This window comes from Spermophilus citellus (genome assembly GCF_964194105.1).
Source record: "Spermophilus citellus genome assembly, chromosome: 4".
In the NCBI taxonomy this organism is placed as follows: Eukaryota; Metazoa; Chordata; class Mammalia; order Rodentia; family Sciuridae; genus Spermophilus; species Spermophilus citellus.
This window is the reverse complement of record NC_138185.1, coordinates 147288904-147313291: the sequence shown is the minus strand read 5'-3', so window position 1 is coordinate 147313291 and position 24388 is coordinate 147288904. Positions and strand designations below refer to the sequence as shown.

General features: G+C 43.4%; 1 protein-coding gene and 1 long non-coding RNA gene across 6 annotated transcripts; one reads left to right on the top strand and one right to left on the bottom strand.

The window, feature by feature from the left end:
* Positions 1 to 2853: 2853 nt before the first annotated feature.
* On the bottom strand, positions 2854 to 12377 carry KLHL33 (kelch like family member 33). 5 transcript variants are annotated; one of them, XM_081290920.1, is made up of 5 exons: positions 12297 to 12377; positions 11253 to 12017; positions 6852 to 7776; positions 6558 to 6725; positions 2854 to 6461 (listed from the first exon to the last, which is right to left on the bottom strand). In XM_081290920.1, exons 2-5 carry the CDS (start codon positions 11995 to 11997, stop codon positions 5909 to 5911), a joined length of 2391 nt encoding a protein of 796 aa, XP_081147046.1. In that variant the 5' UTR covers positions 11998 to 12017; positions 12297 to 12377; the 3' UTR covers positions 2854 to 5908. The 5 variants fall into 5 exon arrangements, with proteins under 5 accessions (XP_081147046.1, XP_081147048.1, XP_081147047.1 ...); XM_081290922.1 differs by having other exon boundaries at positions 12316 to 12376; XM_081290921.1 differs by lacking the exon at positions 12297 to 12377 and having other exon boundaries at positions 11253 to 12144.
* Position 12378: 1 nt separating this feature from the next.
* On the top strand, positions 12379 to 24378 carry LOC308647094. The gene is made up of 6 exons (XR_014021586.1): positions 12379 to 12789; positions 13153 to 13269; positions 13519 to 13751; positions 16319 to 16742; positions 22799 to 23347; positions 23385 to 24378. It is a non-coding gene; the product is annotated as an uncharacterized lncRNA (long non-coding RNA).
* Positions 24379 to 24388: the final 10 nt, after the last annotated feature.

The window sequence follows — 24388 nt, the reverse complement described above, 5'->3', positions numbered from 1 at the left end:
AATATTTGAACAGGCTAAATAAAAGGTCAGTGGCTATTTTGAGTAGCAATACTCTTCTTATTTATTCAGTGCTAGGAATTTAACCCAAGACCTCAATACACTACACGCACTCTACCACTGAGCTACACCCTACCCTGAGTGTGAATATTCTAGATTTGTAGCCACAATAAAACCTCACCAACTTAACCATAAAATTTGCTCTGACCAGCAATCTAGCCAGCTTCATTACCAGAATGTCAGCCCCTGACTTCTATTTCTTAGGCACACTCTGGGAGCTGTTGCGACACCTGCTGGAACTGTGTAGCCAGTTACATAAAGAGGGATTGACACTGTTACTTTATCTTTTGGCAAATCCAAAAGGAGAAAAAGTGAAACTGGTCTAGAGAGGAGAGACTAGAACACATAGTACAATCTGATAATCCCTGAGCACTGTCTCTTGGGGGAGCCTGGGAAGAGGACTGACAATCCTAGAGATTGAACAGAACCCAAACAATCCTACTTGCAGCTTGCCAGCCACATTTTAGCAGTTGGTTAGAAACAGCTATCCTCAACTTTCCTAACTACTCTCCTATTTCTCACTACATAGTTGGTTCAAATGGTGCAGAATGGCTTGCCCAAGTTTAAATAGCTGGTTGACACAGAGCTGACATTAGAATGCAAGTCCTCTGATTTTCAATCTGGTGTGTGGCCAGAGTAGCACCTGCTCCCTTTGGCATTTTTTCTGCTTTTTTTTTTTTGTTTGTTTGTTTGTTTGTTTTTGTTTCATGGTACTGGAGATTGAACCCAAGGCCTTGTACGTGTCAGGCAAATGCTATACTACTGAACTACACCCCCAGCAATTTTTATCTTATTTTGAGTCAGGGTCTTAGTAAGTTTCCCAGCTGGCCTTAGACAGCAGTCCACAACTCTTGGAAGATGGGGCCTGCCAGAGGAGTACAGACTTACGTCAAAAGAATAATCACATTAAAATGAGGATACCTGATTTCACATAGGATTTGAGTGCTACTCTTGAGTCAGGAGGGCATTTGGAAATCAATATAATGGACTTGAGGGAATATTTTAATGTCATGTAGGAATAATGAAACAAACTGTGAAATTTGTATTGTTAAAACAAAATTCTTGAGACTGAGGCATCTCTGAAAAAAGGGGGGGGGTGGTTATTGAGATATTGTAGATGCTAGCCAGAAAAGGATCAGGTCCTAGAACAAGTTTCCACAGTTACCAGCACTAGGACTAGGTACTTGTTAGGAGAATGTCCCTGGACCTCCAGTTAAAAGTATTTTAATAAACTTTGGGAAGGAAGGTAATGTTTACATTGAATGTTCATTGGGCTATAGATAGGAGGGGTGAAATAACACAAAGCAGGGAAAGTTTTGGGGTAGGAGAGAGCAGTCCACAAAGAGAGTTACTTGATGGAGAAGTACTTACTGCTTCTGGATTGCTTGGGATTAACAGTCCGGAAAGCTCATATGCAAAGAGGTAAGGGGTTCCTGGTGGTCTGCCATGAAGGCATTTAAGTCCTAAACAGTCTTTTTGTTGGTTTTATCTATAACTGTTAACTGATCAACTAATTTTCCTAAGTTTTTCCTCTCTCCATCCTTTCATTCTCTGACTCTCATAATTATAAGGGTGGTAGTGTTGTCTTTCAGTGCTGTAGATGGAACCCAGGGCTTCATGCATGCCAGGTAAGCTCTCCACCACTGAGCTAAATGGATCCTTGCAATTAAATTTATGACATCTTAGACTTTTTTAAAAAATCAGGTCTTAGGAGACATCCGGAATACTTGGTTATTATGTTGGAATAATTCAAGATATGGGTGGAGACAATACAGTATATACTAAAATATGGTTATTTAAACATGCACTATGGAGTTCAACAGACCTGTGTTTAAGTCCTCCTCTGTCACTGATTAGCACTGTGATTAAGGCTACAAAAGAAAACATGGTTAGGGGCTGGGGTGTAGCTCAGTGATAGAGTGCATGCTTAGCATATACATGGTCCTGAATTCAGCCTCCAGCACTGCATATGGAAAAGAAGGTCAGTAATCTCATAACCACTCTCAGTGGGACTAGAGGCTGATTTTTTTGGCAGAGGTGGGGGACAGATTCTGAGTGTTGGCCTCAATATTGTGATTCCCCCTGCCTCGGCCTCCTGAGTCACTGGAATTACAAGTGTGCACCACCATGCCCCACTGGAGGCTGGTGCTTGAGTCTGCAGTACACAGAGCATGCTCATGTGGCAAAGGTGCAAGGGAGGCTCTATTGTCACTGGGTCCTTCTTTTAAAATCTCACCAGGTATATAATTCACATAATAATACTTGCCCCAGCGTATCCTAATAAATGAAACAAACTGTTGGAAAGAAGAACCCACTACCTCTTGCTCTGCTTGAGCTCCTTTGAAATTTACAGCTACTATGTATTATAGAAATTGGATGTTAGATTCCTCAAGACCATACCTCTATGCCTCCAGTGCCACTTATACTGGCTACTTGCTTCTATTTGTAGAGTCCAAGTATGAATTTCATGAATAAAGCCTGCTGCTCAGTGGAGATGGATCTGCATTAGAGAAATGGCAGAACAGAGAAAGCAGGCTCTCAAATCCTTTCACCAGAGTTTAAATACCTACTCAACATTTACAGACTCTGAGGCTTCATGTGAGCTACTAAGTCCTCTGAGCCTCAGTCATCTCAACTGTAAAATGGGGATGATAATAATAACACCTCTTTATGGGATATGTCTGCATTGGTTATAAGTGGTGGGAAAGTAGCTCAGAGGCAGAACATTTGCCCTACATGCCTAAGGTCCTGAGTTTGAGCTCAGAACAACAAAAAGAAGAAAACTCAGACACGAAATGATTTGATCACTGCAAAATCTTTATTTAAGCCTCTGTTTAGGTACAAATCACAAAGAAAATGTTTACAGACGTTCACCCAACTCTTACAGTTTCTCATCCCCTCCAATTTCCTGCTTCCTTTTCTTCTTTAATTTCTTTTTTCTTTTATATATCCCACTTATTCTTTCTCATTCTCAACTATATTCCTTGTCTATCTTGTGTGTGTGTGTGTGTGTGTGTGCGCGCGCATGTGTGAGCACGCACATGCGCACGGTACTGGGGATTGAATTGAGAGGTGCTTTACTACTGAGCTATATCCTCAATCCTTTCTGACTTTTAATCTATTATCATTTTCATTATTATTTTGGAACCCCATGGGCACTTAATCACTAAGTCACATTTCCAGCCTTTTTTATTTTTTATTTTGAGACAGGGCCTTGCTAAGTTGCTGGGGCTGGTCTGGAGCTTAAAATCCTCCTGCCTCAGCCTCCTGAGTTGTTAGGATTACAGGTGTGTGCAACCACACATGGCTTGACTATCTTAAACAGAGATATAGGGAAAAAACTTTAGTAAAATAATAAAATCACAAAAATATATAAACACAGGTTAAGAACTTCAAGGGACAGAATGAAGAAAGGTACAAAGGAGACTCCATTATCACTTTTAGGAGCATGAAAATCTTAAACAATGATAATAGAAAACTGACCTATGGCAAAGAACTCATTTTTCTTTGCCCTGAGCAGCCCAGGGGGCAGAAATAAAAACACCAGAGAGGAAAGATTTAGGGGAACTGTGTGGGGAGTGAATATACAATTAAGTGAAAGGTACTGTCTTCAAAAAGGCTCCAAAGAAGAGGGCGCTAGAAACAACAGTAGAGTTCTCTGAAGAGTCTCTGGAATACCCACTTGTCCTTTGCTGAGAAGAAACAAGGCACAGAAGATCCTCCTTTCTTCATTTTTTTCTGTCTAAGATGCATTCCACCTTCTCTGACAAGTTTCTGTATTTTTTAATTATTTTATGCTATTTCTTCGCAGTGCTGGGGAGCAAACCTAGGACCCTGTGCATGCTAGGCAAGCACTCTACCACTGAGCTACATCCCCATCCTCAGATGGGGATGTTTCTAGACAGCCTTCAAGATTCAGGTTGGCCGGGCACAATGGCGCACACTTGTAATCCCAGCCACTCTAATGACTCGGGAGGCTGAGGAGGATTGTAAATTTGAGGCCAGCCTTGGCAACTTACTAAGTCCCTAAGCAAATTAGCCAGAGCTTGTCTCAAAGTAAAAAATAAAATAAAATAAAAAGGGCTGTGGGGTTGGAGCTTAGTGGTAAAGCACCCCTATGTTCCGTTCCTACTGCCAAAAAAACAAAAAACAAAAATTCTGGGGCTGGGGATGTGGCTCAAGCGGTAGCGCGCTCGCCTGGCATGCGTGCGACCCGGGTTCGATCCTCAGCACCACATACCAACAAAGATGTTGTATCCCCCGAGAACTAAAAAATAAATATTAAAAATTCTCTCTCTCTCTCTCTCTCTCTCTCTCTCTCCCTCCCTCCCTCCCTCCCTCCTCTCTCACTCTCTCTTAAAAAAAAAATCCAGCATTATTTCATTAAAAAAAAAAATTCTAGTTCAGACTATACCTATTTGATGATGCCTTCCTCCTCAATGGAAGCTTCCCTGAACAGAGTTCTCACTTCACGGTCTGGACTCCCACAGGACTTTGCTCAGACTTGTACATCCACCATGACACCCGTATTGCTTTACAAGTCTGTCCTCTGATCAGGAGCTCTCTGTGTTATGTATCCTTGGTGTTTCACACAGTGCCTGGCATATAACAGGCAATTAATAACTATGTGAGGGAGAAAAAAAAAGAGGCAAAAAACCAAACAAGTCCACAAGGAAGAGAAGGCTGGAGGGAGAGAGAAAACATCTGACTCAACCTTGCCTGAAATAAACTTAAAACAACTCTGGGGACAGAGACTGACAAGGAGAAAGGGCTTTTCCGTCTTCTCTGTCTTGTGCTCTTCTTTCAGCTGTTCCCTTTCACACTACAACTGTCCCATTTCTGCTTCTGGCCCCTCAGTTTACCCAAAGGGAAGGAAAGAGGCCAGATAGGTCTCTAAATTCTTTAATCCCATCCCTTCAGACCACATCTCTTTTCCACGGTAGGCATCTCCTCCTGGGCCTCTTTATCTCCCCATAACACACACAATACTCTCACCTCATTGCCCTGGAGAGGTCATCAGGCATCTGGGTCACCTATGCTGTCCAGGTTCTGATGGGAGCTTCTGTCTCTCATGGAAACCAAAAGACTCTCATGGAAAGCCTAGTCTCTAGGCTGGAAACACTAGACTCAGCCTACAAAAATTGCCTAAGAAAGAATATTATGAAGAGGCATCCCAGGAATGGCAGTAGAAAGGAGCAAGTGCTAGGAAAAAGGAGAGCTGAACAGTTCCTCCCACTCGCCTAAACTCATGGATGGCCTTTCCCCATTTTCTCCTCAATCCATGGATTAGAATTTCTTTTCTAACTATCCTTCATGTATGTCTCCTATGCTTTGCTACTGGAGCTTTTGTTTTGGTTTGGCTTTATTTTGAGACAGTCTTGTTAAGTTGCATAGACTAGCCTCAAACTTACAATTTTCCTGCCTCAGCCTCCCCAGTAGCTGGGATTACAGGTATGTGCCACTGCATCAGGCTTTGATCTTTTCTTTTTTTCTTTGGTGCTGGGGATGGAACCCAAGGCTTCATGAATGATATACCATTGAGCTACACCCACAGTGTCTACTGAAGCTTCTTAACTCTTCCCAACCAGATGCACTTCCCCTACCAAGAATCCCTAAGCCTTGTGGAATTACTCCTGGGTTGCCTATTTTACCCAACTATTCAGCTGCCTGGGCTTCCCCAACACCCTTTCCTCAGTGGAAATCATATGTACAAAAGCAGTTTATGAGCTGTAAAATACTGAATGAGAATAAAATACTATCAAGAAGCCTTCTCTGTCTCTCCTCATAATCTTTGTCCTTTCCTTAAGATATTCCTTATCCCTTCCTCCCCTGATACACTGCTGCTCCCTCTTCACCCAGCAGGTTTGGTTTGGTGCAGGGTGGGAACCAATGCTATGTGCTGCACCGTGGGGAGTGTCAGGATGCAGGCAGGCATCTCAGCCCGAGGCCTTGGCAGAGTTCCCAGGCACAGCCATCGGCCCAGGCCAGGACAATAAGCATGGATAAGGTGGGAAAGGGCATAGGTACGGTGGCTGTAGCCTCCTAATACCAGTAGCTCCCCCTGGAGCACAGCACCTGCAGCACCCACATGGGGGGAAGGCAGGGGTGCCAGGCGAGTCCAGCTATCAGTCCTTGGCTCATAAGCCTCAAAGCTCAGCAAGTCCCCAGTCTCACCCAGTCCACCTGCCACATATAGTCGTCCTCCCAGAGCAGCCATGACATGGCCAGCCCGAGGTATGCTCATTGGGCTCAAAAATGTCCCTGGTTTCTCAAGTTTGGGGTCGTAGTGCAGCAATGAGCCCAGGTATTGACCAGTCCCATTACAGCCACCACTCACATACAACTGGCCCTCCAAGATGGCAGCTGCATGGGCAAAGCAGGGTGCTGGAAGTGCAGGTGCTGGCCTAAGGGAGAACAGGATATAAGATCAGGCAACCAGCATCTTCAACTCTGCTTCTACTCCAAGTCTAATTTCTCCCTGATGGCCCCTGCCTGCTTACCTCCAGATATTGAGTTCAGGGTTATATGTTTCCACAGAGTTGAGGGCAACACCATTGTATCGTCCACCCAGGGCATAAAGTTGTCCATCCAATGCCATCAGGGGGAAAAAACTCCGAGCCTGGCATAAAGGTGCCACCTCCTCCCAGTCCTCTTGACTGGGGTCCCACCTAGGCACAGTGGGACAAGAGATAGAAAGAATGACTCTGGGAACCTATAGTTAGTTGGGTCATCAATTTCTCTCACCTGCCCACCTTGGGGCCTGCCACACCCTGCCCATTCTTAGAGGACCATACCTGAGAGTTGAAGCCAGAGTGTTGGAGTGGCTGTAGAAATCCTGTCCCCCACACACATAGAGTTCACTTCCTGCCACGCTTGCAGCCCCATGCCGGAAACGACCTGGGGCAGGCAGGGCAGGCAGCCGCCCCCACTCCACAGTTCGTACCAGTCCCATGCCACAGTGGAAGGCCCGGGCCCAACACACTTTTCGAGATGGCTGTCTTCGGGCCATATCAGGTCTGAGCTCGTCCCCACCAATCACCACCAGTGCCCGGTCAGGTTCCCTCCGCCTCTCTTGACCTGGAACCTCGGACTCCACCATCAGCTGGTGTAGCAGGTCTGGGGGCAGGGTTGGGGGTAGCCCAGCTGCCCGCACCTTCCTCAGCTCTCGGGTAGACATGCGGCCAAAGCGGACACATCGCAGCAGGGCCCTGGCCTCTGACTCCTGGGTCTCAGGGTTGGCAGCTAGCCAACACCGTGCAGCCACAAAGGCCTCAAACTCTTCTTGGACATGGAGCTCATCACTATCCAGGAGCTCAGCCAGGAAGGCAGCTGGTAAAGAAGGGAAAGCAGGGCACAAAGCCACAGCAGGCAGGTGGGTGAGAAGGTAGTGTCGGGCTTTGCTCCAGAGCCTCTCCAACCCGGGGGCTTCAGCCATGGGGAACAAGGCCAGGCATCGGGCAGGGCTGAGGTCTCGTGCCAAGGCTCTCTGACATAAAGCCAGGCAGGAAGAGCTTTGGTATTGCAGAGCAGCCTGGGCAGCTCTCAGCAGTCCTAGCCATCTTGCTCGAACAATTCCAGAGTAGGCAAAAGAGACAAGGAGTCGCAGGTCCTGGCTAGAGATGGTATGCAGAGACACCTCTGTGCCCTGGGATTCCCTCATCCCACTCAGGAGCATAGCCCCAAAGAACTCACTGCCACAGGCCAGGGCTGCTCGGTGCACTGCAGGAGAGAAGAAGCAGAGGAAGACCCAGAGTGTTACAAGGCACAATCCTAAGTTGACAACCCCAAAGTGGGCCAACCACCCAAGGCCACAGGCCAAATTATGGTGTGCACTGGAATACCACAGAATGCCTGTTAAAATGCAGCCTTCAGTGCCCAACCCCAGGGATTCTGATTTAGCAGATCTGGTCAGATTTATTAGGAAAGCAGATATGCTTTCAAGGGAGAATGCAGGATATTTTGGGGAGACATATCTTTTGGAGTAAAGTAAGAAATACATATTCAAGGGAGGATGCAGGCCATCTCCAGAGGGAGAGACAGCCAAGAATTTGAATTTTAACATTTTAAGCCTGGTACAATGGCACATGCCTATCATCCCAGCTACCCAGAAAGCTGGGACAAGAAAATGACAAGTTTGTGGCCAGCCTCAGCAACTTATCAAGACCCTGTCTCAAAATAAAAAATTAAAAAGGTTTGGGGATATAACTCAGTGATAAAGCACGCCTAGGTTCAATCCCGAGTACCAAAAAAAAAAAAAAAAAAAAAAAAAAAAAACCACAAAATATTTTTGAGCACCCTGCATGAGTCTCATATTCAGTGTGGCTTCAAGATGCTTTAGTTTTTTGGTTCCAGGTGAGTTAGAAAACAAATCCTGATGGATCAAGTTATGAAGACAATGGCATAGACAGTATTTTCTATAAGGGGGCACAAAATAAACTGAACAGACCAATGTGCAACTTATATAAGTCTCTCTATATTCACAGAATAAAGTTCTTTTCTTTACAAATGCAAGAGCCAGTGCCATAATCCATTCTGTTAGATTTTGCTGGAAAAGTGGTACAACTCAAGAATGGCTTTAACCCAACCCCATCTGATTGCCATCTTCTCTTGCCTAAGATTTAATGCTTAAGATTTCCCATGGGTCCCAACTTTCCTCTGTACTTCCCTCTGCTCATCTTGGTATAGTCCATGAAATCACAAGATTTGGAACATCAGTCTTCAAAATCATCTAATTCATTTACGTGTTTTAAGAAAAGGAAACTGAATCTTACAGAAAGGATGTGATTTATTTTCTATTTCCATCCAGTGGCTGTCTGGGCAGATCATTACCATCCATTGTCACTGACATTAACCTGCAACAAACAATCTTGTGTACCAGTATTTTGGTTATCTGCATGGCCTTCATGACTATGAAACTGTCCTATTAACAAACATTGTCAAATATTTAACCTAAATCTCATTAAGCCTTTAAATCTAAAGTCAAATTTGTAAGAAATTAAAAAACTAAAGGAACTAACAAAATAAAGCCATAAGGGAAAATCAGGAAATAGAACATTTTATAGGATAACTAATCTTGTTTCTTCAATATACTAAGTCATAAAAATGTGGAGAGAAACTCAGCTAGATTAAATGAAATTTAAGAGACATATGACTAAATACTGTATAGCCCTTTATTGATTCTTGGGTTGAATAAACTAGCACATTTTTAGGATCTGGGAATATATAAATGTGGACTAAGTGATTTTTTAAAATATTTATTTTTTAGTTGTAGTTGGACACAATACCTTTACTTGTTTTTATGTGGTGCTGAGGATCGAACCCAGGGCCTCAGGCTTGCTAGGCGAGTGTGCTACCACTGAGCCACAACGCCAGCCCCTAGGTGATATTATATTAAAAATTATTGTTAATTTTATTGGGCATGATAAAGATATTGTAGATATATGAAAAGCAGTTTTGTTTTTTGTGGTGCTAGGGATTGAACTCAGTATGTAGTATATGCTAAGCATATGCTCTACCAGTGAGCCACATCCCAGCCCCAATGTCCTTCTTTTTTTTCACCTAACCATTTATGAGAAACATGTCATAAACTTCCTTTAAACTTTAGAAAAAAATAGAGATGAAATGAGTAATAAGATGTTATTTGTTAAGTCTGCATGAAAAGTATTTGACTTTTCATCTTAATATTCTCTTTACTTTTCTATATGCTTGAGATGCTTCATAATAAAAAGGGGGAAATGCTGCTAGAAGTCCTCTCTGACAAGTCACAAAGGAGCCAAACTCTTAGTGAGGTTTATTAACTCCATGCTGTTTTGGCCCAATATGATGTATGTGCCTCTCTCAAATGGTAACTGATGTCGATATGGCTTTCCATTGTCTTTTTAAGCAGTAGGTAGTGGCCTAGCACTTCCCAAGAACGTCAGTGATAGTTTTCCATTATATATTGTCAGAGAATATCTACATTCTAAGCCACTCAGCTTCCATATCATCAATCAACCTGTAGCTCAGATCCAACTATGAAAGGGCTCACAACCACTTGTACTTGTCACTGCCTCCTAACACTTTAAGTGAGGGGTTCCTAGACCGTGATAGGGATATATTTAAATTTCAAGCCCCAGTGAAATTTTTTTTTTTATGAAATTTCAAAGTCCCCTTCCATCAAATGCTATCAGAAATGATAAAAAAAAAAAGCTTTTGGGATAGTTTTCCTTCTGGGAGTTCCAGAAACACTCTGGTCCCCAGTCATTCCTGTACCGAGCAGTAACTATATGACTTTGGACATGTTTTGGGGTCTGGTTTCTTTGTCAGTAAAGAGCTGAACTAGATAATCTAAACTAATTCCTTGTAACTTTGAACTTTGAAGTGTCACATCCATTTTCCAAGTCGTGTGTATCTTGGTATAACTGCAGAGGAAGTAATGCAAGGCCTAGTGGAAGCTGACTGAACTAATAAGAGTGAGCTTGTATTTGTGTTTTCATCAGCTAAGAACTCTTGAGTTTAATGTTCCTTATCTGCACCTAGGGGCAATGGTTTCTATCTCACTAGTTTTCAGTGAGAATTGAAAGAGATGTCATGTGTAAAAATTCCTGGTACCCTGTACTTCACTAAGTATTAGAAGAATCTGAATAATACTCAATTTATTCAACCCTACTTTACTTAGCTTTCCTAGTGACTAAAGTCAAAGTGCCATGGCCTGCTAGCCTTAAGATTCTGGAAAAAAAAAAAAAAAAAAACAGTACCAGACCTTGCTCATTAGCTGCAGAACACTTAAGTCTGCATGTTGTCAAGCACACTGTTGACACACTGTTTTCCACCCAATACCTCTGCCTTTTCCTGTGTACTACAGAAGATGCCAAGAAGGGCCTCTAGTTAATCTGTTTGAGTCAATCGCTTTCTGCTTGTTCTATTGCCACGGATTGTACCCCTAAATCCAGCCAGCTGGCTGAAAATTCCTTGTTAGTGAGCAGGAAAAAACCCAGAGCCTGAAGGGTCATTTTAAATCTATCCGGACGCCTTGGCAAAACAACTGTACTGCGCACGCGCAGTTCTCGGTGACTGGCTGAGCGCCACAAGTCACCCTAGAGAAATTCTGACAGCAGTACCAAAATCTTTGTGGTGGAGTTCAAACCACCTGCTGCTTAGACACCATTTCTGTAGCATCTGCACCTGCAGCCATGTAATGCCCCACAGGCCCTCACCCCGCAACCTGTAGCCGTCTGCCTCCAGCTCCAGGTCACACCCGACGCCCTCTCGGTACAGAAGCTCTATGCTGCGCAGATTCTCCCTCAGCTCCTCTGCCTGGCTGAGCTTCTTTTCTTCTTCCCTGGCGTTTCCTGGTCCCTCGCATCTCCGCTGTGCCGCGGCCTTTACCCGGGGCGCCCCCAAGGCATCGGCCGCAGCCAGCACATCCCCCAATGAGGCGGGGCCCAGCACCCCTTCATAGGCAAAGGTCAGCACGGCCTCCCAGCCCCCCGGGGCCACATCCAGGCTGAAGCCCAGCCGCGGCGCTGCGCCGCTCAGCAGCCTGTCTCGGAAGAGGCTGCTGACTGCGGCCAAGATCACCCGGTGCACACCATACACCCGCCCCTTGACTGTCACCTCTTCGTCTAACAAGAGCCTGTGTTCCCGCAGCCTCTGGGCTTCTGCGAAGAACTGGCTCGGATGCTCCTCACTACACAGTCCTTCCAGCTTGGCTGTGTCTCCATCGTCTTCATTCTGTTCCTCTTCCTCTAGGAACAAAGCCGGGGAGGGAAGGTTCCCCGGGACCAGGGATCTGGGGCCATGCTCTTGCAGAGGAAAGGACAGTAAATCAGGATCCTCATCTGGGGAAGAAGGCCAGGAGTTTCTTTCAGTGGGCAAAGGGTGTCCAAAACTGTCCTTCTGCAGGGGAAGGGAGACGGGCTGCAGGTCCGAGGGATGATGTGCTGTGTCCAAGAGGCTCATGGCCTAGGTCTGCTGGATTGCTGCAGGTGAGCAGGCAAGAGAGAAGGTCATCTTAGCTGTATCCAGAGTGACCAGAGGTACCATGGCTTCACCTCATGGAACTGTCAGTCCCTCCCCTGTTCCAATCTCCCACCCCCACCCTAAGGTGACACTCAAGTCTAGAGTAGTGGGCTAACCACTGCCAAGCATGGGGTTTACCCAGTGTAAGGAGCATGCAAGAAATGTAAAGATCCAAGACCAGGGACCCAACCCCTCCCATCTTGCCCCCATCCTTTTAGTTCCCATTAGGAGACACCAGCCTTCTATTTGCTCTCTCACTTGAGCACTCTACTCTCTCTGCTTGGGACTGCTGCGTGCACAGGGAACTCACCCTTGTCCCAGTCAGTAGCCCCACCTGGCTAATTATAGCTGGTGCAAGAGGGCTAAAGGCTGGGTTCCCAGTGCCCAAACTCTGACACCCAATCTCCTGGATTCTGTCCTGAGATGACTCCCCTACCCTTCCACCTGTAAGTCACTAGGAGGTGCTGAGTGAGGGGAATTTGGAGGCCAAGGAGCATGTGGGCATCTGGTAAAGTGAGCCAGGCCAGAGGGTTGTGGCCACCCAGTGGGCTGTGGAGTAGGAGGCTGAAGAGTCTGGACTACACTGAGTTGGACAAGAAGAGTGTTTTAAGTTAGTCCTGGGCTTTTACTGATGACTCTTCAGTGCATGATAAACTTGGGACCCTGGAGCAAACAATACTGATATGAAACGCAAACAGCCTGGCCTGGTCTGCACAGGACAAAGGAGAAAGGGTTAGTGAAGTGATGGGGGTCAGTGTTACATGACTAGGTGCCTCACCTTGGCAGAGCAGAGCTTCTTCTGTATTCCAAGGTGAGATCCAAAAACCTAGCACTGTGTTTTTGGAAGACTCTAACCTGGACCACTGGGATGAGGACAAAACAAGGGGAGTGTGTGGGGGACCAGTGTCCTGGGCTGGGTATTCCCAGTGTTTGAGGTGGCACACCAACAGCTACTCCCTTCTTTCTCATCCTGAGATTGAATGCTTGGTTGAAAATCCTAAAACAGGATAATCACTTTGCAAGGTAGTTCTGGGTATCATTCTGGGGAAAGAATTTAGGAAGAGGACTGAAATGTATTTCCCTTCCCCTCTCTAGGGAGTTAGGATGGGCCAAAGGCTGCTAGGGGTGGATGCCCTCATCTATAGAAGGGCTGGCCCAATCTTGATAGGCTGACCAAAGAAGCAGACTTATCAAGGGAAAGAAATGATTCAGGTGAGCGCGCTCTTATGGGGGTGGAATGGGAAGGTGATTTTACCAATACTGCATCCCCTCCGACTTCTGGAGGTGTCTCTGTTTCCCCATTTACAGCCCTCATACCCTGGTAACCAGGGGTAGCATTCCTTGGGTAAGCCTAATCCTCAGGCCACACTCCCCAAAATGGGTTGACTTAGAGAGGCAACTCTTGGTAACGAGGCTAGGGAAAGGGAAGATAATGACCAGTTTCTATACCCTTTTCCCCAGACCAGACATTCCAGACTACCTGTAGCAAAACAATGCGGCCAGCATCTTAAGCCATCATCAGTAAGTGGAGGAAATACATTTCAGAGACATTATCTCTAGCTGCCCTCTGGTTGTCATCTGCCTCTAAGGACAGGGACTTTGGATCCAGCTATGAGTGGTATGACAATTCTACAGTCCCAGGATATCTGTGCCACAACCAACAATTCCTGGAGGCTCTGTGTGGCTCCACCATGGTAAGAAAGACCCATGCCCCACAGAGAACTCTCAAAGATAGGAAAAAAATCTGCTGTCTGAGCCACCACTCATTTCCATTAAAGCCTGGGACTTCCCTCCTCCCCCAAATCCTTCCTGTCACCATGCTCCTGGTTGCAGAGCGGTCATGGCATTTCAGTCATGTCTGTACAGTCTCAGCCAGAGGACAGCATAACTTCCACCTCTGCAGAGAAGTCCTGTGCCAAGCCACACTCTTGAGAAGATGATCCAGATAATTTCCGGGCCAGGACCGGCAAGACGTCAGAACACTTTGGCTGGGTCATGAGGATCATGTTAAGACTAGAGCTCACGATTTCCAAAGTAGGGTATGTAGGTTGATGAGAGACTTTGTTCCAGAGAACATAGAGGATACTTCTGAGCAATGGAGAAGGGAGCTGGAGAATTAGCGTGCACTGGAATGACCTCCTCCCTCACTTCTTTGTTCCACAGATGTGCTATGTGCTCATCATCTGTGGCGTCGTTTTCTATCTGCTGTTGCCTTGGATGACTGCTCAGGCAGACACAAGTATGAGCTCAGAGCTCTGGGAAGTAGGAAGGGATTTAGGGAACAAGGCCTGAATGAATGAATTCTCATTCCTACCCAGGGCTCACATGGCTCATCATCCTGCTCTTGGCCTCAGTCACTAAGATTAGCACCTTGCCTATAACAGGCATCTCAGCCAATGGCAAAGTGAAGGCTGGTGAGTCTGTTGTGACTGTTATCTCTCAGAGCCCCCAGTCCTGTTAGGAATCTCTGAGATCACAGACCAGCTCTTCCTTTCTCTTCCCCTAGGTGGCACATATTTCTTCATCTCATGTAGTCTGGGTCCAGAGCTTGGCATTTCCATGGGGATCATTTTTGCTTCTGCCAACACTGTAGCTGTGGCTAGGCACACTTTGGGATTTGGGTAGTGCTGATTCTTTCCCTCTTTGTACTCTGTCTCAAGTCTGTTGATACTGGAAGGTCTTACCTTGCACTGTGACTCCAGCTTGGGTAAATCTTTCAAATCACATGAGGGGGCATCAACTCAGCCAATAAACACTCTGTGATGTGTGCATTCTGCCTTTCCAGAAACACTGGGCACAGCAGCTAAACATAGATCCAGAAGATGAGCTACTGGTGGTTGGTGTGATGACTGTAACTATTCTTCTGAGAGTGACACTGGCCTGTATGAGTGGGAATCTAAGGCAGGTGCCAGAGAATTGAGGTTGATGAGGAGGCTGAGAATTGGATGGGGCTACGAGAGGCTAAGGAGCAATGGGGAAATATGTGGGATTGTATGTGGGGGGCAAAAGCAGTTGCAGCTGAATAGGCCAAGCTAAATAAGCAGAAGGAGCTGGTGAAGCAGATTCTCATGGACAGAGACCTGAAATTGGATGGTTTTGCTGGGAGAGACTCTATATCACAGCTCCTCAAGGGGAAAGAAAAGAGGCCTTATTCTGAGGATGTGTTGGGATGAGTGTTGAACAAGAGTGAAGGTGGGGGGAGGACAGTAGATAAGAAATATTATTTACTATTCCCGGATGTTTACAATTTTAAGATCCACCCCTCTGGCATGGGGAGGGATAACTTGCAGTTTGAGGAAAAAAAGAAAAGGATGCCCATTTTGCCAGGACTCCTTTCTGGGAAAAGGTTGGTAGGAAAGGGAACTATAGGGTTGAGAGGAGCATTAAGCTAGGATGAGGAAAGTGAGGAGGGGGAGTAGCTATCCCTCCCCTTCCATTCACATTTTTGCCTTTCTTTTGTCAGGTCCAAATTATTTCTTCTTCCTGATCCTCTTCTCATTCCTGGGGACACTCCTCTGCTGAGACCTCAGTCAACAAGCCACTAGCTTCTTTGGGTAGAAGGGTGAGACAGTAGGAAGGTGGCTGAGAAATTAAAGGGAATGAATGCCTCCGAAAGTCACCTCCCCTTGGATCCCAGAAAAGACCCTCGACTTCCAATTATCTTTGTCACTTGCAAATTGATCATCAGACCAGTCAGAGTCATCTAAGTCCTTGGATGAGTTAGGAGGCAAAATTCCCTCCTTTCTAGCCTAACAACTCACTGACTCACTGGGAAGGAGATAATGAGGATCCTAGCTGAGTGAAGAGAAGTCAGTAACTCTCCTTGCTATTCTTTCAAATAGGAAATATTTTCTTAGCAAATGTGGTCCCATAATGGCATGGTCCAGAGGGCAGTTTGAGGGGCACTTTGTCTAGATTCTTCCTTTAGCTCCTGGAGTCCTGGCTGGGGCCAGTCCTCTGGGAACCTCAAGGTAAGAGGCTATCCAGGATAGGGGTGCATTGCTTCTCATCCTTCACTCCACGAATGGTCCAACTTTTGTTCTTAGTACCCTGCTATGGTTATCCCCAAGGGAGCATAGTGTGAACCATACTCTTCAATTTGGGCATTTGTCACCATCAAGAAAGCCTTCTACCTGCCTTCTGTGCAGAATGACCTAGAGCCCTGGTTTCTACCTCCCCAGAGGACTAGGGTATAAGTGATTATGCACTCATCACTCACATTAAAAGTAGTGTACACATTTTTTTTTCAATCTTTTTGTAGGCTTTCTGTCCTGGATCCGGAGCCCAGGTTTCTGTGCTATGCAGAATCTGAAAACAAATCACAGGGATAATGCTGAGAACCCTGAAAGCCAGGAAATGGGACATGAATTACATTGTTTTAATGCAATTTGGATTTTGGATATTGAAGAGCATTTCATGCCATGTGTATAAGCATGAAAATGCCACAGTGACTGTACACTTTATCCAGAATTGGGAACCATTGTTTATAGTTGAAAAGGAATTAACTCTGCATGGCTTCCTTGTGTGCTGTGTGGATTTGTCTACTTTAGACTTTCAGGAACCATTGACATCCAGGGACATGGTCATTGATTTCTCTGAAGAACAGTGAAATTGCCTGGACCCAGCTCAGCAGACTTTATATGGTGATGTGATGTTAGAGGTCTATAGAAACCTGGTCTTTGTGGGTGAGCATAAACTTCCTTCAGAATTTTTAATTCACTGACAATGTTTAATTTTTTTTTAATTTGTGGAATATGTTTTGGCAGTTTCTATTCTACATGAAAAAAGTGTAAGGTTCTTGATTTTATGATGAAGACTGGGCATTTGTTTATGTAGAAAAAAAATGTTAAAGATTTTTCTTTTTATGTTTAACCTATCATTGCAAAGCAGTGCTTACAATCTGGAAACTGAAAATCATTCCAAGTATTTTGTCTTTCAAAATATTTTTTTGACAAGTATTTTGTAAAAAAAAATTAGAAAAATAATTGTATAGAATCTTCTATGATATCCTGTTTTTCTTTTTTTTTTTTTATAATGAGAATAGTATTACAAAACAGGCACAGTTACCCCCAAATAACAAAATGAGCAATATTTTATTTTTTAACAAACATGTCTTTCTGTCCCTAAGTAATCCTTGGTCATTTTTCTGTCCCCAATGGAGTAACCTTGTAATTTCAAGAGAAATGTGATAGTAGCTATATATCCAAGTGTGTAGAAATCAATGAAGCAAAGAATAAGATGTCTAAATGTCAAAGAGGAAGTCACATTTTAAAATGTTAACTGAGAAGCTAAAATCCAGCAGAAATTATTTTTTCCAAACCTAGGTTTCTTTCTGTTGTATTTATTAAAGAGCACACCCTGCTCTGTGTTGACCCCATCTTTTAAGCTGCTTCTTGTTCTCCAGTGATCTCTCTATATTAAAGTTAAAAAAGCACTCCCTAATGCCTGTGAGGATTTGCATAATGAAAGATGTTTATTGATCTTGGGGAACTCCCTAGAAAATCTACACAAATTTCTGAATATTTATAGGTTAAATCTTTGTAATATATCAATATCATAGAAGAGTTACTTTATTATACATATATATAACTTTATTGATTTTATTTTTTAAATACAAGACAGCAGAATGCATTACAATTTTTATTTCACATATAGAGCACAATTTTTCATATCTTTGTGTATAAAGTATATTTATGCCAATTTATGTTTTTACAAATGTAGTCTTTTATTTTGTATTACAATTCTTATTATACATATATACCACAATTTTTTCATATCTTTTGTCTTCATACATGTACTTTGGATAATGATGTCCATCACATTCCACAATTTTTGCTACTTTAATATAATTTAAATATTTATTCACTCAAATTTTTTCATCAGAGATTTTTATGAATACTTACAGATTCTCCATAAAATTTTTTTGTGCCTTGTAATGAATAGCAATGATTCAAAATATCTGCTCCTAGTGACAATATAAGTATAGCTGATAAATGTAGTTTGAAGAAGGATTTATAAGGCTGAGAATGTAACTCAGTAATTGAGGTTCCCCCCAAACACACACACACACAGGTTAGGCACTGGGCTTGATCTTTAGTACCACTTGTAAAAAAGCAAAGTAAATAATAGCATTCTGTCCATGTATTACTACAAAAACTTCAAAAAGAAGAATTTCTAAAGTAATATACTTATTCAGAATTTTGTGGGTTATATTTTCTTTAATTCATGTCTCTTTTTGAGTTCCACTTAAATCATATTTCCCATATATATAACAGAGTAGCTTCAGTGTTGTTCAGTAGGTTTTCTCACATCAATGAATTTTTTAAAATTTTTATACCTATATGTTAAAACTCAAAGAAAAATTTTCTGACTTTTTACTTGAGGATAATGTAAGTTGAAATTAAAACACATGTAAACCACGTGCCCATTTTTAACAAAGTCAAATATGCTTTTACTTACATGTGTAAATATTATCCCTGTTTTGTTTATGATTTGTATATAGTGTCATGGTTGTTTACTCTGATTATGTAATTATTCATTTAATTTATCAAAATTTGTTTATATAAATATGTGCAGACATATGTATTTATATTGGGGATTGAACTCAGTGGTGCTATAATACTGAACTACATCTCCAGCACATTTTGACTTTATTTTGAAACAGATTCTTGCCAAGTGTCTGAAGCTGAATTTGCATTTCCCCTGCTTCAAATTTCCATGTAGCTAGAATTACTAGCAAATTCACCATCTCTATATCAATAAATCTGTTCTTTTGTCTAGGAGTAAGACTTTAGCATTTAAATATAATGATTTTCACAATTTTGTATATTTTATACATTTTCAAATTTTAGTTGTCATCAAAACTATTAACTTACTTAAACTTACTGTCTTTATATTTTAAATGTTCTGCTTAGGAGTGTTGATTCAAATTGTTTTATAACATACTTCTATAAAGTTTGTATTACATAAAAGTAATTTTTTTTCTCCACGAAAAAAAAAAAAAGTAGTGTACAGCTGGGCATGTTGGCACAGTCAGTCTGTGATCCCAGAAACTCAGGAGGCTGAAGCAGGAGTATCATAAATTCAAGACCAGTCATAGCAACTTAGGGAGACCTTATCTCAAAATTTAAAAAAGGGGGGGCTGGGAATATAGTCAGTGGAAGAGCACTCTTGGGCTGTACCATTACTGGCCCACAAAGAAAAGAAAAAAGTGCACAGGCAGCTATCTTGTGGTACTGGCCCTTACCTCTTCTCCCTATGACTGTTAGTGAATTGTATGATGTTCTTTGATAATTAAATTTACTCCTGCTACCCCTAGGCATATACTTCTGTTCCCCCTTTTGATACTGGAGGTATCTACCTAACCAGACCTACTGCTTTGGGGTAGAGTTTTCTTCTTATAAAGGAATGTCTAATCTGAATCGCATTTTTCAAGCTTCCATATGATTTGAGATGCTTTAGGAAATAGGACTGACGTGGGTATGTGGAATAGGAGCTGCCTGGGGCTGGAGTGCCCACATGGCTGGAATTTCAGCAGTTGTTAAGATCAAAGGTCCTGCCTCTACCAGAACAGTATTGCATGCTTATAATTCCAGCAGCTCTGAAGGCTGAGGTAGGAGGATTGCAAGTTTAAAGCCAGCCTCAGCAATTTAGCAAGACCCTAAGCAACTCAGAAACACCTTGTCTCTAAATAAAATATAAAAAATGGCTGGGACTTTGGTTCAGTGGTTAGGTGCCCTGGTTTCAATTCCTAGTACCCCTCCCCACAAAAAAACAAAACAAAACAAAACAAAAACAGAATGAAGTCTACAGCAATGAGGAAGGTGAGCAGATAGCCTAATGAAGGCTCCTCCTTCTTGTCATAGTTTTCCCCTCAAAAAAAGCCAATGACTGAGTACAGTTTATCCTAGGGAGGGTCCCACATAGGAGAATAAGAGCCCATTACTCTATAAAGAGTCAGGATAGTGGAAGCACAGAGGGAAGAGTTGAAGGAGCCTACGTGTCTTAATAGGAAGAAAAGATAGGAGTGAGGTGTGTAAGCCTCCTGGGAATGTGGGAAGAGAAAAGACTGTTGAGAGGCAGATAGAAGACTGGCACCATTTTCATATTTTGCCTTGATTTACAGGTAGACTTTAATTCTTTTTTAATATTTATTTTTTAGTTTTCGGTGGACACAACATCTTTGTATGTGGTGCTAAGGATCGAACCCGGTCTGCACGCATGCCAGGCGAGCAGGCTACCGCTTGAGCCACATCCCCAGCCCTAGACTTTAAATTTTGCTGTTTGAACTTGGACCATCTCCAGAATACCAACCAGTCACTGTCACCTCCATTTTTTTAAGTCACTATCTAACTCTTTGGTACTGAGAAATGAGCCCACTTTTGCGGTTCTTCCTCCCAAAATTATACTCTTGGGATGGCCCTGTCTACCACATTTTCTCCTTTCTCCCCTGAGCCTCTTACCAAGATACCAACTAACCTAGAAGACAGTGCGGACTGAAATAAAGCAGGAAAGGGCAGAGGACAGAGTGGCACTGAGGATTCCAGCTGACATTAGGAGGCTGAAGGCAGACTCCATGCTCATGGTCTGAGAAAAAGGGCATGAAATCAATGCACTTTGGTACTGGGGATTGAACCTTCCGGCATGCCTAACCTGTGAGCCACATCCCCAGTCCCTTTTATTTTTTGAGACAGGTTCTCCCTAAGTTGCTTAAGGTTTCACCAAGTTGCTGAGGCTGGCTTTGAACTTGTGATCCTTCTGCCTTAGCCTCCTGAGTTGCGGGGATTATAGGAGTGTGCCATATTGTTCCACTAATTATAGATGTGCCCCTCCGTTTCATTCTTATTGGTGAGTGCCCTCTCCTCTCAACTCCCTCCTCACTCTACTCCGGACACTGTTAATTACCTTTTCTCTCATGACTCCCAGAGTCCTAACTCTGGTTTCTAGGGCCTAATGCTTAAGCCTCTTTTTTATCTTTCCAGTCTTCAAAATAAATGAAACTTGTCTCCTAACGTGGTAGTGGGTGTTGGTACATGTGTGCAAGGGAATGAGGAATTGAGAACAGGGAAAGGAAAACCAGAAGACAATGTCTTCAGCTCTCTAGATCTTGATCCCACGACACTAATTTGGAGGCTGACCTTTCGTCACTCTCAAAGCTGAGCTGAATGCCATTGCTCCCATCATCTCCAACTGTTTCCTCTACTCCTATGCCCTCATCAACTTCACTTCCCTTACCCAATTGCCTGGTTAATATGGACGGGTGTTAGGGTCAGGTCCAGGGCTGGCAGAACTGATGAACTTGGATCATCTCCAGATGTTCTTCTAGCACCTAACCACTGAAACAAAGTCCCAGCCATTTTTTATATTTTATTTAGAGACAGGGTATTTCTGAGTTGCTTAGGGTATTGCTAAATTGCTGAGGCTGGCTTTAAACTTGCAATCCTCCTACCTCAGCCTTCAGAGCTGCTGGAATTATAGGAGAGAATCTTTGGGTGCAAGAGTGGTACTGCAAGGGCTGATACCCTTCCTTTCACTGGTATAGTCCCTGGCTTTCCCTACTGGGCTCTTTACCCTGCCTGCTCATCATGTTCCTCCTTACTTGGTGGGCTACACTCATTGTTGTGCTGTTTATCTTTTTGCCACTGCTCCATATGTTCTACAAGAAACCTGGTGAATGACTGGCAGGTGGTGAGTGAGGAAGTGAGCTGTAGGCTGACCCCAATAAGAAGCCCAGAGCTATCACCATTAAGTCTCTATTTCTGCTTCTACCTGACAAGCAATGCCTTACCTTTGACCCTTACTTACCACTCCTTCCTCTGTGCAGATGCGAACTGGAGCTCTTAAGTCAGGTGGGCACCTATCACATGGCATTGTCCTATTCATGAGCCTGACCAGTGTGCAGGGCCATCTTAAGAACTTCTGGTAAGGGAATCTCTAGGGCAGCGGTTGAAAACTGATGGTCTATGAACTGGGATCTGCAAATGAGGTTTGTTCAGAGGGCACAGCATTCACAATTTTCAAAATATATTGCCAACATTTAAGATCCGGGCTTGTTAATTCTGGGCCTCCAACCTACATGATGTACTTTGCCGAAACCAATAGCTGCTGTCCCTGGAGACAAGGCATGTACTTTTTAGTTTGCCACAGTTCCTATTTAATTCACATTATTCTTTATTATGTCACTGGTTCCTGTAGACTTTTGAGTTCTTAATCCTTGCTCTAAACATAAAGGAAATCAGCTTTCTAAATTCTGAGCAGGGCAGTAGAAGAAAAGAAAGGGAACAGAATTCTAGAGGAACAAAAAGGAGACAGAAGAGATGAGTTCCCTAAGAAAGGATGGTTCCATGACAAGACAGAAGCCACAAGAGTGAGTTCCCAGCTTCCACTATCATGCCATGAGATGGAGAAGCATCTCTAACACCCTTCTTTTGCCCTAAAATTTTAAAATCCCTCAATGGGTGGAGAAGAGTCAAGCATTATTTTCAACATTATACCTTCCTTCCTTTCTATAGGCCTCAGGGCCTGGTGCTAACCCATCCCCCATGCCCATTGAATGTCCAGCACAGGTGAATTCTGTGAGAGCCTTACCAAGAACATGAGTCCCATGATTTGTGGGAATGTGCCCTCTGTAGACTAGAGAAACAAAAAAGAGGTGGAGAGAATATAAGAACTGTGAGAGAAGAGCAGAAGGGTACTTTAGAGGCAGTGCAGTCCTCACCACATTTCTATTTCCCCTTATTAGGAACCCCATGGCATTCAAGAGTCTGAGCATCATGTCAACTGGCTGAATGTCTGGAAGATTCATTCTGCCTATACATCATATCCACCTGCAAGTTTCATTCTGGGACCCAGAGTCTCTGCAAGTCAGCTGGATTAACTGGATCATTTTTTGTCCTTCCTTTCCCTACCTCTCCCCATTCTTTCCTCACTGCTCCTCCATTCAGGTCTCAGGTAGACTGAAACCCAACTGTCTGGTCTTTGGGTGTAAGCATAATTGGCAGAAGATGCCTGTATCTGCTGTGGAGTACTATGTAGGCATTCTATAGTAAGTGTGGGATAGAGAAGCAGAAGATGGACATAGAAAGGGTCAGAAATGAATGAGAATGAAAAGGCATATAATCATGATGAGCTTTGTTTTCCCTGGCTTACCAGCAGTGCCTACATAGTACAGGAAAGGTACACCTACTCCAGCTCTTTCTCATGTATTTGCTTTTATTTCACATACCTCCCTCCTCAAAAGTGATGCCTTTGACCACAACTGTGGTGTCTGCCTCTTAAGGATGCCAGGAAGGTTAAGTTTGGCTGTCCAATATTAATCTCAAGGTGAGTCAAAACAGGTGGGCCTAAGAGAAAGATTAGGTGTGGGAGTATAAAAATTGGCTTTCAAAAGTGGTGTGAGAGGGCTGGGTGCAGTGGCACACACCAGTAATCCCAGCAACTTGGGAGGCTGAGGCAGGAGGATCATAAGTTAAAAGCCAGCCTCAGGGGTGAGGGGAAAGGAGCAGGCATGGGGTTAGAAATGATGGTGAAATGTGATGGACCTTACTATCCAAAGTACATATATGAAGACACGTGAATATACTTTGTATACCAGAGATATGAAAAACTGTATTCTATATGTACTAAGAATTGTAATGCATTCCGCCGTCATATATAAATTAAAAAATTAATAAAAAAAAAAAAAAAGCGGGCTGGGGATGTGGCTCAAGCGGTAGCGCGCTCGCCTGGCATGCGTGCGGCCCGGGTTCGATTCTCAGCACCACATACCAACAAAGATGTTGTGTCCGCCGAGAACTAAAATAAAATAAATAAATTCTCTCTCTCTCTCTCTTAAAAAAAAAAAAAAAAAGCCAGGCTCAGCAACTTAGTGAGACCCTATCTCAAAATTTAAAAAGGGCTGGGGATGTGGCTCAGTGGTTAAGCACCCTTGAGTTTCATCCCTGATACAAAACAAAAACAAAACAAAATATGCAGTCTGGGAGGTAAGAGAACATATCTAGAGTTAATAAGACTGAAGAGAATTGGGAGCCAGGATATAAAAATGTGAAAGAAATGACTTTTCCTTTGAAGAGCCTACCAGTATGTTTAGTTCCCCTGAAACTTTAGGGTATGGGGAAAGTTTTAATATTTATCTAAATTCAGGGGGGAGAAATTTGGATTAAAATATATAAAGTAGCAGGATAAACTAGAGTGATGATATCACCCAATTCTAGAGTTGGGTTTCTAACAATACCCCAATTCTAATAATACTGCATATCTTATTCTTGGATGTCCTCACTGAATAGATGGATTCAAGCAAAGATGCAAAAAGATAATTTTCTTTTTTGTTTTA